General features: G+C 47.4%; 1 protein-coding gene across 1 annotated transcript; it reads right to left on the minus strand.

The window, feature by feature from the left end:
* Positions 1-13,992: 13,992 nt before the first annotated feature.
* On the minus strand, positions 13,993-19,516 carry LOC119305819. The gene is made up of 5 exons (XM_037582235.1): positions 19,391-19,516; positions 18,877-18,974; positions 14,962-15,849; positions 14,697-14,864; positions 13,993-14,602 (listed from the first exon to the last, which is right to left on the minus strand). The coding sequence occupies exons 1-5, from the start codon at positions 19,437-19,439 to the stop codon at positions 14,237-14,239; spliced, it is 1,569 nt and encodes a 522-aa protein (XP_037438132.1). The 5' UTR covers positions 19,440-19,516; the 3' UTR covers positions 13,993-14,236.
* Positions 19,517-19,898: the final 382 nt, after the last annotated feature.

The raw sequence follows: 19,898 nt of genomic DNA on the forward strand, positions 1-19,898 counted from the left end.
GGCACCAAGTCTGATTGTGCATATGACAGGGCTTTGTATGTCTTCAAAGAACTTCGAAGTCAGCTAGAGGCAGTCCCGGTTGAACCCCCTACCAGGAAGGAGCATGAGCATAATTCTGAAGTGCACATTACAAAACTCAACACCCCAGCGCCACCTATGTCACTCACCAAAGGCCGCAAGCGCTCATCAACAGAACCAAAACCTGTAGGAGCTCCTGGTGAGAAGAAGAAAACTAGAGTCTGTAGTAACTGTGGGCTGAAGCAGGGGCACAACAGATCAACATGCCCAAATCCCCCGTCAAGCATTGGAGTTGGTGGTAGGGGACGTGGCAGGGGCCGTGGCAGGGGACGTACATCTGGAACAAGGGCAATCAGACGTCAATTATTGTGCGACACCGATGAAGAAGAGGAAGATGTGGAAGTAGAAGAAGATGTAGAAGAAGAAATGGATGAAGGTGCTACACCAGACGACGAGGACAGTCAGTAGTACATACATTATCATAGCTGTAAACTCTACTCATATGGTTTGCTTGTGCGTCTCTTTTACTACATAATGGCTCGATGTTTACTGTAATAATTACTACTACATATTATTATAGCTACCTGCAATCTTCTTTCTACAAACTGCTATTAATACATTACTATACTTAATTTCTGAATAACCTTACTTACTATTACTACATGCGGCCTATAAGATCAAGAGCAATCTACTATTACTGCATGCATCCTGTACGATCATGAGCAATCCATTTTTCAACGAAAATATCACATGTATTACTGCATTACTTCATATCAGCCCAGATCGAAACATCTTTAAATTTTTCGTTCTTTTCATATCATCCACACTCCATTTTTTTACTACTGCCAATTTCTGAGCATGTCTTGCAAAGGTTTTTCTACATTTAGGGTCAGTGCCAGTAAAAAACCAATGACCATTACTATGTATACTCAATCTATTACTGGCAATTTTTAGGGATGAAACCATCGTTCGATGTCTTAGTGTCGGTAAAAAATCGTAGCTCTATTACTATCTACTCTTAATCTACTACTGGCAATGATTAGGGATGCAACCTTCATATCTACCTGCCGATAAATAACCTAGGTCCATTACTATCTACACTTAATCTATTACTGACAATGTTTAGGAATGAAATCATGATGGCTTAGAGCCGCCGGTAAAAACCTAGGTCCATTACTATCTACACTTAATCTATTACTGGCAATGTTTACAAATGAAATCATGATGTCTTAGAGCCGGTAAAAAACATAGGTCCATTACCATCTATACTTATTTTATTACGGGCAATGAATACTGACGCAAGATCTCGCGTAGCGGAGCAACACATGGTAATATAACTAAACATGTTACTTTATTTTGCACATGCCGTTACCCACCAAATCTGCCTTCTCATCGACCGGCGCACCCGCCTGTGATTAGTAGCAGCAGCCTGCGTAGCGGAGAAACACATGGTAACAGAAATAAAGCGTGTTACTTTATTTTGCATATACAGTTACCCTCAAAATTTGGCCTTCTGAGCGACCCGCGTGCCCCGCGCACCCGCGTGCGCGTGATTAGGAGCAGCGGCCGGCGCGTAGATTAACTCAAAATGCGCGCACGCTCACTATAGCGCAGCCGTATATATATATATATATATATATATATATATATATATATATATATATATATATATATATATATATATATATATATATATATATATATATATATATGAAAATAACAAGGTACATTTATACGTATGGAAGGATCATATATGCTCATATGAACAAGAGAACGAAAAATATACCAAGTTCTTGATGCTAATGCCAGTCACGGGATGGGCAATGGCATGATCTTAGGAGCCACAAAATTTGTTGCGCTCCGCTTGGTTAAAGCTCCACCTCTTTTGAAGTGAGGCACTCTCAAATTTGTAGGGCTCTATGTTCATGGAAGAATTGTTGGCCCTTGTTTGAAAATGTTCCACCTTTTTGCTCGGTAGCAATTTTGGGATCTTGGCCAATTTTCATTCAAGGCTCGCAAAGCAACTTGTCCTCATCCTCCGTGTATGCTCCGGTCCTCATGCTTTTATTTGACGCCTCTTTTACGAATTATGACCGGGCTATTTGAGCTAGCTCATCCTCAAACAATGGTTCTTCCTTGATGTCTACACTCTATTGGCCTTCGGTCTCTTGGCCTTTAGTCTCTTGGCCACCATCCCCTTGGACACCCTCATTGATCATGTCCGCAACGATCATCTTAGTACCTCCAGTCATCCGGCGTCGGGGCCGACATTCCATCAAACATGTTGCTCGGGAAAGTTGGTCGGGGAGATCACCCGTGGGTGCTTCCTTTGTGTCGCAATGGACCCGCCTGCCACAGGTACGACATTGAGATCATTAGGAGGCACCATGGGGACGACCGACATGAAATCAACAATTTTTGACAAGCTGTCCCGAGATGAGGAGGAGAAGCGGGACGTTGCCTGGTCATGTCCAGGAAGGTACCCATATGTCGGTGGCGATGTTGACATGGAGGGTGACTCCGGAAGCCTGGGCGGTCGGGCCGCTAACGAGCCCGTGCTGGCCGCAACGATGGCGGGTGCGAGAAGGATCGGCTTGCGGATGATCCCTAGAATAAGGAGGGAGGTTTGTGCGGCCTTGGTGGCGATGACCTCGGTGTCCGCAACGGTGGCCCGTGCTTGAGCGACGATGATAATATCTTCGCTTCACCATCTCGGCCACTCTCTGCTCTGAGGTGAGCTCCTTCTTTGGCTTCACGGGGGCCACGACACGGGCATCCACGACGGGGACGACGACGGGAGTTGGTGCGTCGGCCATGAATAGGGTGGGCGCGGGGTTTGGGGAAAGGTCAGCCGCGGGATTTGGGAGAGTGGAGATGGTGGGCCATTGATGGGTGGGCCATGGAAGAATAGTGCACGTGTCTGCGGGAATGCGACGACTATATCTCGCATTTAGCGAGATGGTAGGATGTCTCGAGTTAAGCATCTACAATTCCGGACTGGCCCAATAGCGTGCCATAAAAAAGAAGTGGGGAAGAAAAAGGGGAGAAGCCAAGATTCAATCCCGGGTCTCCGACACGATAGACAATGTTGCTAGATTGTGCGTTAGCACCGGTGAGGGAGTCCTGGACTAGGGGGTGTCCGGATAGCCGAACTATCATCATCGGCCGGGCTCCAAGACTACGAAGATACAAGATTGAAGACTTCGTCCCGTGTCCGGATGGGACTTTCCTTGGCGTGGAAGGCAAGCTTGGCGATACGGATATGTAGATCTCCTACCATTGTAACCGACTCTGTGTAACCCTAGCCCTCTCCGGTGTCTATATAAACCGGATGGCTTTAGTCCGTAGGACGAACAACAATCATACCATAGGCTAGCTTCTATGGTTTAGCCTCCTTGATCTCGTGGTAGATCTACTCTTGTAACACACATCCTCAATATTAATCAAGCAGGACGTAGGGTTTTACCTCCATCAAGAGGGCCCGAACCTGGGTAAAACATCGTGTCCCTTGTCTCCTGTTACCATCCACCTAGATGCACAGTTCGGGACCCCCTACCCGAGATCCGCTGGTTTTGACACCGACATTGGTGCTTTCATTGAGAGTTCGTCTGTGTCGTCACCGATAGGCTCGATGGCCTCTTTGATCATCAACAACGACGCAGTCCAGGGTGAGACCTTCCTCCCCGGACAGATCTTCGTATTCGGCGGCTTTGCACTACGGGCCAATTCACTTGGCCATCTGGAGCAGAACGAAAGCTACGCCCCTGGCCGTCAGGTCAGATTTGGAAGTTTGAACTTCACGGCTGACATCCGCGGGGACTTGATCTTCGATGGGTTCGGGCCACAGCCAAGCGCGCCGCACTGTCACGATGGGCATGATTTAGCTCTGCAGCCGGACAGTACCCTGGAGGCCGCACTCGAGTCCGCTCCGATCTTCAAATCGGAGCCGGCTGCGCAGATCGAGGACGGATGGCTAGACACCGCCTCGGGGGCTGCAACCTCTACGACGATAGAGCCGAACACTAACCTTGTCCCTCATGAAGCTCGTGACTCCGAGGTGCCGGACTCCTTGCCGGACTCCGAACCTCTCGCGCCCCTTCCAATCAAATCCGATTGGGCGCTGGTCATGGAGTTCACCGCAGCGGACATCTTTCAACACTCACCTTTTGGCGACATCTTGAGTTCACTAAAGTATCTCTCGTTATCAGGAGAACCCTGGCCGGACTACGGTCAGGACGGTTGGGATGCGGACGACAAAGAAATTCAAAGCCCACCCACCACCCGCTTAGTAGCCGCTGTCGACGATCTAACTGACATGCTAGACTACGACTCCGAAGACATCAACGACATGGACGACGATGCCGGAGACGACCAAGAACCAGCGCCTACCGGGCACTGGAAAGCCACCTCATCATATGACATATACATAGTGGATATCCCAAAGGATGGGAATGGCGAAGCAACAGTGGAGGATGACCCCTCCAAGAAACAGCCCAAGCGCCGGCGTCAGCGGCGCCGCTCTAAATCCCGCCACAGCAAGAATGAAGATTCCGGCACCGGAGATAATAACACACCGGACAGGGCCGAAGACAACCCACTCCAACAAGATTCAGCGCAGGAGGACGGAGACGCCAGTCCTCATGAGAGAGCGGCAGAAGAAGAGGTAGAGGATTACATGCCTCCCTCCGGAGACGAGGCAAGCCTCGATGATGACAAATTCGTCGTTCCTGAGGATCCCGTCGAACAAGAGCATTTTAAACGCAGGCTTATGGCCACGGCAAACAACCTCAAGAAAAAGCAGCAACAGCTTAGAGCTGATCAAGATCTGCTAGCCGACAGATGGACTGAGTCCTCGCGGCCAAAGAGCATGAGCTCGAACGCCCCTCCAAAAGTTACCCTAAACGCAAGCTGCTCCCCCGATTAGAGGAGGAGGCATATGAACCTGCATCACCAGCAGACAATATGGCTGACCGACCACCCCGTGGTCGCGACAGAGAGGCCCCTAGGCCCTTCACTAGAATCGTACCCCGGCATCGCTCGAAGAGCACAAAGCCACAGGGGAACGCTCCGGACTTGCGAGATATATTGGAGGATAAGGCAAGACAATCAAGATCGATCTATGGATCACGTGGGCGCCCCATGATACGTGACGACAACCGTCGCGCCGGACACAGTAAGTCCGGCCGGGCCGAACAAAATAGACAAAGCTCTTTCGAGCTCCGTCGTGATATCGCCCAGTACAGAGGCGCCGCACACCCACTATGCTTCGCAGACGAAGTAATGGATCATCAAATCCCCGAAGGGTTTAAACTCGTGAACATTGAATCCTACAATGGCACAACAGACCCCGCAGTTTGGATCGAAGACTATCTCCTTCATATCCACATGGCCCGCGGTGATGATCTTCACGCCATCAAATATCTCCCACTCAAACTTAAAGGACCAGCCCGGCATTGGCTTAACAGCTTGCCAGCAGAGTCAATCGGGAGTTGGGAAGACCTGGAAGCTGCATTCCTCGATAACTTCCAAGGAACGTATGTGCGACCACCAGATGCCGATGACCTAAGCCACATAATTCAGCAGCCAGACGAACCGGCCAGACAATTCTGGACACGGTTCTTAACCAAGAAGAACCAAATCGTCGACTATCCGGATGCAGAGGCCCTAGCGGCCTTCAAGCACAACATCCGCGACGAGTGGCTTGCCCGGCACCTAGGACAGGAAAAGCCGAAATCCATGGCAGCCCTCACATCACTCATAACCCGCTTCTACGCGGGTGAGGACAGCTGGCTAGCACTCAGCAATAACCTCAGCAAAAATTCTGGCAGTCCGGATTTCAAGGACCGTAATGGCAGGCCGCGTCGCAAGAAAAACAAACGCCGCATTAACAGCAATAACAGTGAAGATACGGCAGTCAATGCCGGATTCAGATGCTCTAAACCCGGTCAGCGGAAAAAGCCATTCAAAAGAACTACTCCGGGTCCGTCCAATTTGGACCGAATACTCGAGCTCATGCCAGATACACGGCACCCCCAAAAAGCCAGCCAACCACACCAATAGGGACTGTTGGTTATTCAAACAGGCAGGCAAGTTAATTGCCGAAAACAATGACAAGGGGCTGCACAGCGATGACGAGGAAGAGACCCGATCGCCGAACAATAGAGGACAGAAGGGTTTCCCCCCACAGGTGCGGACGGTGAACATGATATACGCAACGCACATACCCAAAAGGGAGCAGAAGCGTGCACTCAGGGATGTATACGCGATGGAGCCAGTTGCCCCGAAGTTCAATCCATGGTCCTCCTACCCGATCACTTTTGACCGAAGGGACCATCCCATCAGCATCCGCCATGGCGTATTCGCCGCATTGGTTCTAGACCCAATCGTCGATGGATTTCACCTCACCAGAGTCCTGATGGACGGCGGCAGCAGCCTGAACCTGCTTTATCAGGACACAGTGCGCAAAATGGGCATAGACCCCTCAAGGATTAAACCTACCAAGACGACCTTTAAAGGCGTCATACCAGGTGTAGAAGCCAATTGTACAGGCTCAGTTACACTGGAAGTGGTCTTCGGATCCCCGGATAACTTCCGAAGCGAGGAGTTAATCTTCGACATAGTTCAGTTCCGCAGCGGCTATCATGCTCTGCTCGGACGTACCGCGTTCGCAAAGTTCAACGCGGTGCCGCACTACGCATACCTCAAGCTCAAGATGCCAGGCCCTCGAGGAGTCATCACGGTCAAAGGAAACACTGAACGCTCTCTCCGAACGGAGGAACATACAGCGGCTCTCGGGGCAGAAGTACAGTGCAGCCTGTTAAGGCAATTCTCGAGTCCGGCCGTTAAGCGACCGGACACGGCTAAATGCGCCCGGAGTGACATACAAGAAGACCACCTGGCACGTTCCGAGCACGCGTAGCAGTGCGGCCCCAACCCCAGCCCCTGCAAAACGTCAAGACAGGTCCTTCGCGTACACCATTACGCTCTGAAGATACCATGGGCATGGGGAGAGGGGCACGACCACGATAGGCCCAGAATACGGCTTAACCACACCAGGGGCTCTCAAGTGTGTCATTCTTTTTTTTCTTTTCTTTTTATTTTTACCCACAGGACTCCGTTCGTCAGAGGCCCTGTCCGACAGTAGATCTGCCGAACTCACGATGCAACAGCCAGGGAAGGAGAAAGGCTACAACGAATATCCAGGTGGTATCCATTACGAGCATTAAATATGTTTTATGCACCATTCCGCAGCCTACCCCTGGAGGGGGACACGTTTAATAGTCCCATCCCTTGCTTATCGCACCATTTGTATCGTTCTGCACTTACAGCAGTTTTTCTTGAATAAGTAATGCAACACCTTTTTGCTTCCAATTGCATTTCTCTTTTATACATATGTTCATTTGTGACATGTCGCATCCGTACGTTTTGGTACGGCTAAATACACCAGGGGCTTATGTTTCCCACATCATGGTGTGATAAGTCCGAACACTTTCACAAGTGCGGCACCCCGAACTTATAGCATTATATGCATCGGCTCCGAATCATGTCTTGGGTCAATAGTTGGGTTTGCCCGGCTCCCATGTTTTGGTACCTTACGTTCTGTTGTATCGGCTAAGGTAGCACTGGGAGAACCACTGCGATTGCGCCCCAGTTGAGCTGGGCGAGCGCCTCAGTGGAGAAAGCTAAAACTGACCGTCGTAATGAGGCAAGAGCTGGTCGCTGTTCGAGAGGTTTTTTGCGAGTCCTTAAAGACTTATGCCGCTTAGAGCGAGGAGCCGACTTCGTCCGGCCCAGGCGTGGATAGCGCCCCAAATTCGGCCTTCCGAAGACTAGGGGCTTTGCCAAAATTTAAAATTATAGAATTCTATGGCTAAGTGAGAGTGTTCAAGCATTATAAGTCCGGTTGCCTTGTTCGTTGTGTTGAGCGCCTCCCTAGATGGACCCAAATATGGGAACAAGAGTACTCAAATTTATCCCGAAAACCCCAACACTCGTGGCATGGGGGCTGAAGCCGACGACTTGCCATCTCTCAGATTTGATAAACAGCCGCACAGAAGGTAATATTTTAAATTAAAATGCGTTGCTTAGTGCAAATGAACTAAGTTTTCAGCGCACAGGATAACAAAATGCGAGTCTACTCAAATATTACATCTTTGGAGCACTCACCCGCAATAGTGCGGGCGCCCTTCAGCACACTCTTATAATACATCTCGGGCGTGCGATGCTCCTTGCCCTGTGGTAGCGGGTCCGTCACGAGCTTCTGGGCATCCAACTTGCCCTAGTGCACCTTTGCGCGGGCAAGGGCCCGACGGGCACCTTCAATACAGGCGGAGTGCTTGATGACTTCAACCCACGGGCACGCATCCACCAGCCGCCGCACCAGACCGAAGTAGCTCCCAGGCATGGCCTCCTTAGGCCACAGCCGAACTATGAGGCCCTTCATGGCCTGTTCGGCCGCCTTGTGGAGCTCGACCAGCTGCTTCAACTGGTCGCTAAGGGGCACCAGATGTCCGGCCTCAGCATACTGAGACCAGAAGACCTTCTCCGTCGAGCTCCCCTTCTCGGCCCGGTAGAATGCGGCAGCATCGGACACGCTGCGAGGAAGATCTGCGAACGCTCCTAGAGAGCTCCGAATTCGGGTAAGCAACAGGTAATTAACACTCACATGCTTACTTTGCATGAAAAATGCCTTACCCGCTGCTATTTTCTTCAATGCCTCGATTTCTTGGAGGGCCTTGTAGGCTTCGGCCTTAGCGGCTTTGGCACTCTCAAGGGCAGTTGCAAGCTCAGACTCTCGAGTCTTCGAGTCACGCTCCAGGCTCTCATGTTTTTTCACGAGATCCTGGAGCTCTTGCTGTACCTCCGCCACCCGCACCTCCTGCTTCTCTCGCTCGGTGCGCTCCGCGGCCGCATTGCGTTCGGCCGCGGCCACCGCCTCTTTCAGGGTCGCCACCTCGTTAGTGGCCCCTGCAATACCCACGTTATCCTTGTCATTCTTTTTGCAACCAAAATCCTTTTCTGTAAGGTACAATTTTAATAAGGTGTTACTCACCTTCCTTGTCCTCGAGCTGCTTCTTGGCACGGCCGAGCTCGTTCTCGGACCGCTCGAGGCTTTCCTTTAAAGTATTGACCTCCGCAGTCAGTGCAGCAGAGGTCAGCAGCGCAGCCTGCAATCCCATATTGACATATTTTTTTGACTCCTTCGTATATCTTCTTAGATCCTCAGTCCGGCTTTTCTTTCCAAACACCGAACCGAGCATCAGGGGCTACTGTCTATGCGGTACTATTTTACATATATCAAAATTCTTACCTCAAAGCCTGTTAGAAGGCTGCTGCAGGCTTCGGTCAGCCCGCTCTTGGCGAGCTGCACCTTCTGAATCACCGCACTCATAACAGTGCGGTGTTCCTCTTCGATGAAGGCGCCATTGAGCGCCTCCAGCAAGCCATCCGGCGCCTCCGGTTGGACGGAGGCTGCCGGTGTCACGGTCTTGCCCTTCTTACGAAGGGGCCGTCCGCCGGACTCCGGAGCCACTATGGGATCCGGAGCCGAGTCCGGTGCAAAGTCCGGGAGGTTGTCCTGCGACACCTCCGGGGCCTCCTCCTCCTGGCGGGTCCCTTCCCGGGATCCCACCTCGGCATCGTCCGTGTCACGGGGGGTGGAGGCGGTCGGAAGAGAATCCATATCCGACGCACCTAAGGACCCGCTTGATGAAGCGGGAAAATCGTCCTTGGGCGGACTGCAGGGTTGTATGCGGCATTAGAAAGACATTGTGTGGCAAAAAAGAAAAACCATGAAGTTATTCGGGAGTCCAGATACTCACGATCTCGCCAGGGGCTTGGCCCTTGGAGGCCAGTCCTCGTCGTCGTCACTGGCATTGGCAGAGCAGTCCGGGGGAAGAGTTTTTCCCTTCTTGGACCCTTCGACCTCCCTCGTTGGGGAGGCCTTCCTTTTCTTCTCTCCCCCCACTGGGGGAGAGGCTTTCTTCTTCTCCTCCTCACCTTGGTGAGAGGAGTCGGCCTCGGAGTCGTCATCCGATAGCACCTGAAAACGGGAGCTCTTCCGAGTCCCCGTGGCCTTCTTCTTGGCCTTCTTCTCCGGCACCACATGGGGTGCCGGAGCCAGCAGTCCCGTTAGGCGGGCGTCCGCTGGGTCCTCTGGCAATGGGGCCAGACAGATAGTCCGCTCGGCCTTCGCCAGCCAGCCCTGTCAAAGGAAAGGGAGTTTAGATCCCGCATAGAGTCAAAATATGGAAAACAAGCGTCCCATAAAGGACAAAATCGCTTACCTCGTCAGCCGGACGCTGCGAGATGAATCCACGATCTTCGGTAGCGGATGCGGGAGCCTCGGCGCCCTTGAACAGCACCTTCCAGACATCTTCGTACGTAGTGTTGAAGAGCCCGCTCAAAGTCTGGTGCTGCGTCGGATCGAACTCCCACATGTTGAAGCCCCATCGCTGGCATGGGAGGATCCGGCGGATGAGCATGACCTGGACCACGTTGACAAGCTTGAGCTTCTTGTCCACCAGCTTTTGGACGCAGGCTTGGAGTCCGGTCAGCTCCTCCGAATCACCCCAAGTCCGGCCGCTCTCTTTCCAGGAGGTGAGCCGTGTGGGGATGCCAGATCTGAATTCGGGGGCCGCTGCCCATTCAGGGTCACGCGGCTCGGTGATGTAGAACCACCCCGATTGCCACCCCTTGATGGTTTCCATGAAAGTGCCCTCAAGCTAGGCTGCCCTTCACAACCTTCGGCTTGACACTGAAGGTCTTGAGCCACAAGACGAAGTGGGGCTGGATGCAGAGGAAGGCCTCACACACGACGATAAACGCCGAGATGTTGAGGATGAAATTCGGGGCCATATCGTGGAAATCCAGGCCGTAGTAGAACATGAGCCCCCGGACAAAGGGATGGAGTGGGAAGCCCAGTCCACGGAGGAAATGGGTAAGAAATACTACCCTCTCATGGGGCCTGGGGGTGGGCATAAGCTCTCCCTCGTCGGGGAGCCGATGCGCGATGTTGCTGGACAAATATCCGGCGCTGCGCAGCTTCTGGATGTGCCCCTCCGTAACGGAGGAGGCCATCCACTTGCCTCCCGCTCCGGACATAGTTGGAGGAGGTTGAGGTGAGATGTGCGGACTTGGGCGCTGGAGCTCGAGTTCGCAGAGATGGATAAGCCAAGGAGGAAGAAGGCGCAGGTAAAAGGGTTGGATCTTTATCCCCTTATATGGGCGGATGAAAACATGCGTCCCCACCGGCCTGATAAAACTCGCTTATCCCCCAAGCGCCGCAATCAATGGCGCGGTTGGGTTACCCACGTCCGTATTGATGGGAATCCCGGGATAAGGGGAACACGATCTCTGCTTCGACAAGACGTGCCAAGGAAACCGCTTCGCTAAACGCGCTGAGGTGGTACAATAAAAACGATTCGAGTAAAGGCTTGGTAGTGGTGTGACGACACGCCGCTAAATACGTCAGTAGATTGAACTTGTGTAAATATTATTCTCTCTACGGTGGTATGTGGAAATTATTTTGCAGAGCCGGACACTATCCTGGTGTTCACAATCTTCTATAAATTATTTGGAGGAGGAATCCGCCTTGCAATGCCGAAGACAATATGCGCGCCGGACTCGTTGTCATTGAAGCCTGGTTCAGGGGCTACTGAGGGAGTCCTGGACTAGGGGGTGTCCGGATAGCCGAACTATCATCATCGGCCGGACTCCAAGACTACGAAGATACAAGATTGAAGACTTCGTCCCGTGTCCGGATGGGACTTTCCTTGGCGTGGAAGGCAAGCTTGGCGATACGGATATGTAGATCTCCTACCATTGTAACCGACTCTGTGTAACCCTAGTCCTCTCCGGTGTCTATATAAACCGGATGGCTTTAGTCCGTAGGACGAACAACAATCATACCATAGGCTAGCTTCTAGTGTTTAGCCTCCTTGATCTCGTGGTAGATCTACTCTTGTAACACACATCATCAATATTAATCAAGCAGGACGTAGAGTTTTACCTCCATCAAGAGGGCCCGAACCTGGGTAAAACATCGTGTCCCTTGTCTCCTGTTACCATCCACCTAGATGCACAGTTCGGGACCCCCTACCCGAGATCCGCCGGTTTTGACACCGACAACCGGGTTCGCGGAAAATAGTAGGGCGCGGCTTACTTATCAGGAAAAGAGTGGATTTCCATTGGGTTTTCATTTTTTTTGCTTGTTTTCATCGATTTTCTTTGTTCCTTTCTCCATTCACTATTTTTTCTTTTCAATCTTTTTCTTCGGCTTTCTTTATTTCTTTTCACGATTCTCATTTGATTTTTTTCTTTTTTTTCTTTTTTCTTTGTTTTGCTTCGGTTTTCTTTGTTTCTTTCTCGGTTTTCGATGTCTTTTCTCTTTTCTTTCCTTTATCTTAATTTTTCATCGGTTTTATTTTATTTATTTCTTATTTTCATCTGCATTTATTTTCCTTTTCCGTCGGTTTTTATTGTTTTTCTATACATATTTTTGGTATATATCTAATAAATTTTTAATACACTTTAACATTTTTACATAAAAGTTTAAATTTCTTGAATAAACGATCAACATTTTTTTAAATATGTTTCAAATGCTTGATTTACATTTTTTGAATACATAGTCAACATTTGTTCTATACATTTTTAACATTATTTTTAAATGCTTTATTATCATTTTTCATATATAATATTAAAGTTTTTTAATACATGGTCAACATTTTTCTATACACATTTAACAATTTTCAAATGCTTGATTAACATTTTTTAAATGCTTGATTGACATTTTATATACAGTGTCGAAAAATACATCATTTTTTAATTTATGGTCAACATTTTCTTATACACATTTAACATTTTTTAAATGCTTAAATAATATTTATAAAATACTTGTTTAACACTTTTTAAAATACTTGAATACATTTTTCGTATACGTGATAATTGGTTTTCTCTATGCATATTTAGCATTTTTTAAATGCTTGATCAACATTTCTAAAATACTTGTTTAACACTTTTTTAAATACTTAATACATTTTTCGTATATGTGATAAATTTTTCCTCTATGCACATTTAACATTTTTCAAATGCTTGGTCAACATTTTCAAAAATATATTTGGGGAGTGTTTTTTACAATATTTATATGTTTAGAGCATGGGAAAAGATTCCCCTCAACTGACCGATTTTTTGGCTCCCGTCCGCCTTCTTATTCCCACCGCATGTGTCCCAACATGACATGTGTGCTGGCTCCTCACGACTTTTTTCAACTTCTGCAACGTCATCAATGTTGCACAAATTTCTTCCATACTTCGTACAACACGTCCCACGTGACGTGTGTCCTTACTCCTCACAATTTTTCTTATGTCATAAAGCCTCTGTTACAAAAAACAATCTGCAACAAGGCCTCCATTGAAGAAATTTTCTACAACAAGATCTATGTTGCAATGATGGAGGCCGTCGACGCGTCAAATCTAACGGCACGCGAGCTGGCTGATCTTTTAAAAAGACCAGCCGGCGGACGTGTAGCACGCCCCTTACAATATTTTTTAAGTATAAAAATATAAAAAAAGTAAAGCAAAAGAATTAGAAAACATAAAAAAACAGAGAAAATTTTGGTTGTCGCCGGCCCATCTCGTTCTCTACTACAACGAGGGTTCCTAGGTCTCGCTAGAAAAGACATAGGTGTGCCCATGTGCGACGCTAACCCAACTCAAATTTGGGTTGAAATTAAATGGGTCGAAATGGACAGCAAAACGGACATCTGTCCGTTTGTGCACTGCGCTGGACCGTGGTTTTTGTCCGGACAGATACGGACTCAGTCGGACGAAATGCATCGGCGAGTTGCCCTAAGCTTGTCTATACATGAACACTACAGAAATCAAATTAAACCACTAAAAACCCCGCATGATTAAGTATCTCCGTAACCACTGGAATTATGTTCAGCCAGCAAGCAGTCTCTGTGCTCCAACCAATAGGGGATTTAAAACGAAACCAAACCAGACACAAACTCCATGTTCAACATCCATAACAAGAAATCAACGCAAGGGGCAAAACTACCATATCTCAGCCGTACAACTAGTCTCAACATAACCTTAAACTATAATAAAGGAAGGCCTAACCAAGGGCACCCACCCATCACAAGGGAGCAATGCCCTGGATCTTGTCACTCATCGCCGGATTCTTCATCAGGAACGCCCCAAGTTAGCTCCCTTGCAAGTCAAAGGGCAGGACATCGGCTGCAAGGCTCCACGACATTCAACTTAGCCGTGGAGGGAACTTTTCCCTCGATGTAAGTCTGGATAGCCGCAAGCGCTTTAGGGGCTTCCATAAAAGTTTGTTTGCCCACAAAGCATCTGTCAAGCTCGGAACAAGTCGGCCCACCATCAGTTATGTCCAGTGTGAGGCACTCGAGCGACGGTGTGCTGTCAAGAATATGACATGTGAGCTTAACCAATAGCTTTGTGGAGCGGAATTTAGTGATCTTCACATGCCTAAGATTGGCATAGCATTGTCCTGGAATCCGCACCAATTGTGAGGAGGGGTCTTCAGAAATTGAGTCATGCTCCCGGCGTCTCATTGGTGCCTGCAGATGAAAAACCAACACACGTGAATTTATTATTGCTCTAAACAATACAGCAGTCACTAAGAAATATCTCAGCAAGCCAACATTTACTTACATCCAGGTTGAAAGTCTCCAAGCAAGGAGATGCGTCGAGACAAGAAACCAGCGAGAAAAGATCATAGTCCGCATACCGAGGTGTCGAGGCAAACTTCCATCCAAATACAGAAATATTCAAATACTTGAGGTGGAGGAATTTGCTTGCTAGCGTTGGTGTACTGACCATCTGCATAAATAAAAATATCTAACATCAATCCCTTTGCTATATAATAACTCAGAGATACGCATATGTCCATAGACACCTCAAGCTCTAGAGTATGTACCTCGTAATACGAATACATAGTAAGAGTTTCAAGATTCGGCATACTGGATGTGAGCACGGCGAGAGCATAATGAAGAACGCAGGAATGTGATATGAAAATTTCCTTCATCCGCAGTGATTCTCCAAGAAATAGCTGTACTTGTCGATCAACATCGTCATCATAAAAAACATCATCATCATGAAAAAAGTGAAAAGTGGAGATATTTGGAGCCTCGCTTTCAATCACTTGCAGCATGGAACAACCGGACACCATCAGGTAGCTGAGGCGCTGCAGCAGGGAAGGTATCTTTATAGAAAATATCTCACTGCAATCCTTGAGTTCCAATCGCTCCAAAGCCAGAGAATTGGAAAGAAGGAACCCCAACTCATCACTCTCAATATTCACACAAGACAGACATAGACTCGTCAGGCTTCCCGTGCAACCGATTCCTACCGTGGGGCGGAAGGCGCAACCTAAAAGGTCTAGCTCACGAATGGTGTTTCCACTGCCATTAGATAAAAGTGAGCATGGAAACTCGTAGATTGCTTCGTTTGATGAATGGTCAATATTTGAAAATATGAGGCTGAGTTCTTCTATGCCTGGTGTAACAGCAATCTGGAGCCAACTATCAAGACAATTTCTGGTGTCGGCATTGTAAAGACCATATAATTTAAGCCTGAGTGTCTTCACACCAGTGCCTAAGTGGTTTCTCAAAATATGGTCAACTCTGCTGTTGTAATCTCTTGTTGTTATTCTCCGTCTACGTGCATTTTTCTTGTAGCCCATTGTTTTCTTACTGAAGGTGAGGTTGGGCTGGCACCTCCAGAAACGTTTAAAGGAGTGAGACACGCTCGCAGCACGCGCAGCATCTTTCAGTGGCAAAAAGGAGCATATATGACGCCAGATATCCTGCATGCGTAAGTGCACAAATTCAAATTTTGAATTGCAGAGCAAAAAGTATTATTAAGTACTCTATCCGTTCCAAAATACTTTTTCTAGAACTGTCCAAAGTCGAACTTCATTAAGTTTGATCATGTATATAGAAAAATACATTAATATCTTACTACGTCAAATACTATAATATTTTTTAATGAAACTATTGAAACTAACTTGGTGTTGTAGATGTTGGCATATTTTTCAATAGAACTTGGTCAAACTTAAAAATGTTTGACTTGGAGCAAAGAAAAATCTCAAGTATTTTGAAACGGACGAAGTACAAGGTAATAAGACCAAAACCTTTGTGCAGTGTCAGACACAGCATCAGGCATGGTGTGCACACGTGTCCAGGTCGTGGCTAAGCCTTTCCACGTAAGAAGAACATTTGTTGCTTCAGACAAGGCTGGGACAGGGTAGGAGCATGTCATCTGGCATGAAAACGTATCATGCGGAGACCCATGGCCTTGTTCAGTGGAACACGCCAACTAAGAGCATAAGCCGTTGGAAACTAAACGTTCACAGCCAAACCACAGCCATCGCAGGTGCAACGCTCCTCCTGATGAAAACCAGATTTTTTAACACCTAAACATCCACATCTTTTAGGCCAGCATACCTTACTCCAGTTGACCAAACACTTCCTCCTTTATCATCTTCATCACCGCACCAAAGGAAGCTCCTACGAATTTTGTCAATCTTCTTGATAAGCCACTTGGAAGGTGTGAAGATGGTGAAGTAATAAGCACCGAGTTAACCAGAGTGAGGCGGCCCATTTTGTCCAGGAGCTTTCCCTTCCAGGGCTTTAGCCTGTCAGTAATCTTATCTACTAGGGCTCTAATTCAACTCGTCTACGCAATCTGGTAGATAGTGGGAGGACCAAATAGTTGCAAGGCAGGGAGCCCACCCGTCCTCCAAAAGCAGATAAGATGTCACTGGTATCAAGGTTCTCACATCTTATGGGATAATAAGCAACACACTTGCCGACATTCACTTTCAGACCAGACAGAGCCCCATAGAAATTTAGAAGACTTGAGACCATCAACAGGATTTATAAACAGCGCCGCATCATCAGCATAAAAACTGGTCCTCGTCCTAGCAGCTCTTTGCATGACCAGGGAAAGAAGGCCATTCTCCATAGCAGAGTGAAAAAAAGATCTTCTCAAGAGGTTCCAGAGCAAGAATAAAAAGCATTGGGGCTAAGGAATCCCCTGTCTCGGACCTTTGCTGTGCACAAAAAGTCTTGCTGGATCACCATTTAGCAGTACTCGAGAATAGGAGGTGGCAAGAACTAGGGAAATCAAGTCCTCCAATTTGAAGCTAAAACCAAAACCATTGAGAACTCTGGCGGAGCTAGGGAGGAAGTTCAGGGGGGGCAAATGAAAAATCATCCAGACATGAGGGGGCCAAATACTAAATTTATACTCATCTACACCCTCTAAAAAAATTTCCTTCACACTTTTTGCCAAGGCTGGGGGGGCCACAGCCACCCCAGGAGCACACGTAGCTTCGCCCCTGATTGAGAACTCCGATAGGATAATCCGGACGGACCAAGTCTAAAGCCACGGCAAAGTCGAGCTTTGTGAAAGCAAATGTTTCTTCTTGGTGTGACTTCTTTCAGAACACTCTTGACGAAAAGAAAATTTTCATGAATGGATCTTCTAATGAACGCACTCCGCCCCGCCGAAACTAAAGAATGCAACTCTGGGGCGAGCCGAGAGGTGAGCAATTTACCAAAAATATTCATGATACTGTGCATTAGGCTTACCGGCCTAAAATCCAGGGCAGAGGAGGCATCGTCTTACGTCTTTCTTCAGGGTGATAATGAGAAAAAAGGAACAGGAAAAAAGATGCACGTCACAAGTCTGTCATAGATCTGCATCAGACACTAGTACATGACACAAGACTCTTGTCGTCTCATTCCTCGAGTTACCTTCCTCTACATCTTGCATGCATCGGAGAAGAGGGTGGTTTGGGAGAAGAAGGCAGAGATACAAGAAAAGACAAAATCTGCTTGGCCCGGCCCTTTGCCATCTCTGAAGCTGCTCCACTTATTGTTTTAGCAAGTGGCAGCAAATGATCTACAGACGAAGCCTTTGAGGAGTCACGGGGACATTGTAGAGAAAACTACATGAAGTGGAGGAAATGTGCAATTCATATGCAAGTACAACACATGGTTAAAGCACACTTGCATAAGATATCCGAGGTTGGGACCACAGTGTCCTAAATGTGACAGATCCTATCGTTTGGCATCTTCAAAGCGGAGTTGCAGATTCTGGAGAAGACTAGGATTGTAGAACTAGTTGCTGCATTGCAGCGATGTTTAGATGCTTATCCTAGATTTTAGTTTATTACATAACTCATGTTGAGCATTGTCTGCTAGCTCATCCTAGTATATTGAACATTACCCAGCTTTATTGATGCAGAGCTATGATAAATTGATAATATCAGAGCATAGGACGAGTTTGTTGTTTCAGTTAGCACAAATATATCAAAAATATATTATATGTAGTACACACATATACACACACATTACATCAATTATATTATACAGTATTTTGTAGCTGTGGGAATCACTGGGTAGCTCAATGGTAAAACATATGGCCGTGCTACCAAGCAACCCAGGTTCAAACCACTTTCCTTGGGTGTGCTAGTAGCCCTAGGCGGCTAGGCTAAGGACAAGCTGCAATGGCTACAAAGGTGATTTTGACCGTAGTAATTAATCAGAGTAAATGAGACACAAGATGCTGCTGGTTCCAGGAAAAATAGTTTTACAGAGTATACACATAAAGATATAAAGGAATCAGATACGAGAAACAAAGTTTTGTGCTGGAGAATTAAAAGCGCAACCATTATAAGTTTTTGACAGCCCAACCATTATAAGTTGGAACAGAATCGCAGCTTAGCAAGGATTGTAGCCGATTGCAGTTCACTCATACATTCAGGTAGCAGAGTGATAAATCTACTATCGTTATAGTATTCCGTTATCAGCGTTTATTGACATACCTCCGAAAGGCTTGAGCCTGAATATCCTAATCTTTTGCCAGTTTGAGAAACATCCACTTGCGAGCGCTTTCGTTTAGCAACTGAACCAACTGATACATCTGCAGCAGGTCATCGTTATGGTAAGTAGACAAGGGCAAACGAAGGAACACAGCAAGCACATCAACACACATATATACTGATCTAATATAAGTATGACCCGTTGTGCAGCTTTGTGCAAGAACACCAATGACATTGTAAGAAAGATAAACTAGTTCCAATTTTATAAGGAAAAGCTTTCTTGTAAAATTTCCAATAGAACATGACAGCGATGCACACAATACAGTGAGATCTGAGATGGATATGCTTGGGAAAACTGCCTTTGCACGCCTCCCTACCAAGTAAATATATTTTGTATGAACAACTGGAACATAAAGGGGGCATATGAAGTAATAGTAGCCTGAGTTTGAGACCTAGAGTATGTGCCAGCCAGGGCATATGAAGATAAAATAACAGAGACGAAGAAACAGTGGCTTACGGCGGCCTTGGATTTGCCGGCGACGAGGATCCTGCTTCGGCGACATCATAAGACGGCGGAGCGATAGCAGCCCCGTGGGTCGACACGGAAAATCCCCTCTTTTCCGCTCTGCCTCCTCTGACTCTTGAACCCTCTATTTTTTGAGATTTATTTGCATCCAGTTCGTTCGGGATTTTTTCTTGGGAAAGGAATCCGCGTGTGACCCCGGGCCTCTCCTCCTGTGCAAAAACCCTGAGAAACTCTCTCGCATGGGCCCACCAGGAGATGTTTTTTCCTATTAAGTTGCCCTTCAGGAGAGATGTTCTTTCTAAAGTTGCCCACTAGGGAGATGTTGCTGCTATCGGCTTCACATATTTCATCATGTTTTTTTAACAGTTTTGCTAAAACACATCTAGATGTGTCATAAGTATTACACATCTAAGTCCTATGTCATTGATCTTACGTTAAGATTCGTGCCGATATTTTCTTTTTCTTTTTTCTTTTTCTCTTTATGCTTGACTCACTCACT

Source organism: Triticum dicoccoides, chromosome 5B (assembly GCF_002162155.2).
Source record: "Triticum dicoccoides isolate Atlit2015 ecotype Zavitan chromosome 5B, WEW_v2.0, whole genome shotgun sequence".
In the NCBI taxonomy this organism is placed as follows: Eukaryota; Viridiplantae; Streptophyta; class Magnoliopsida; order Poales; family Poaceae; genus Triticum; species Triticum dicoccoides.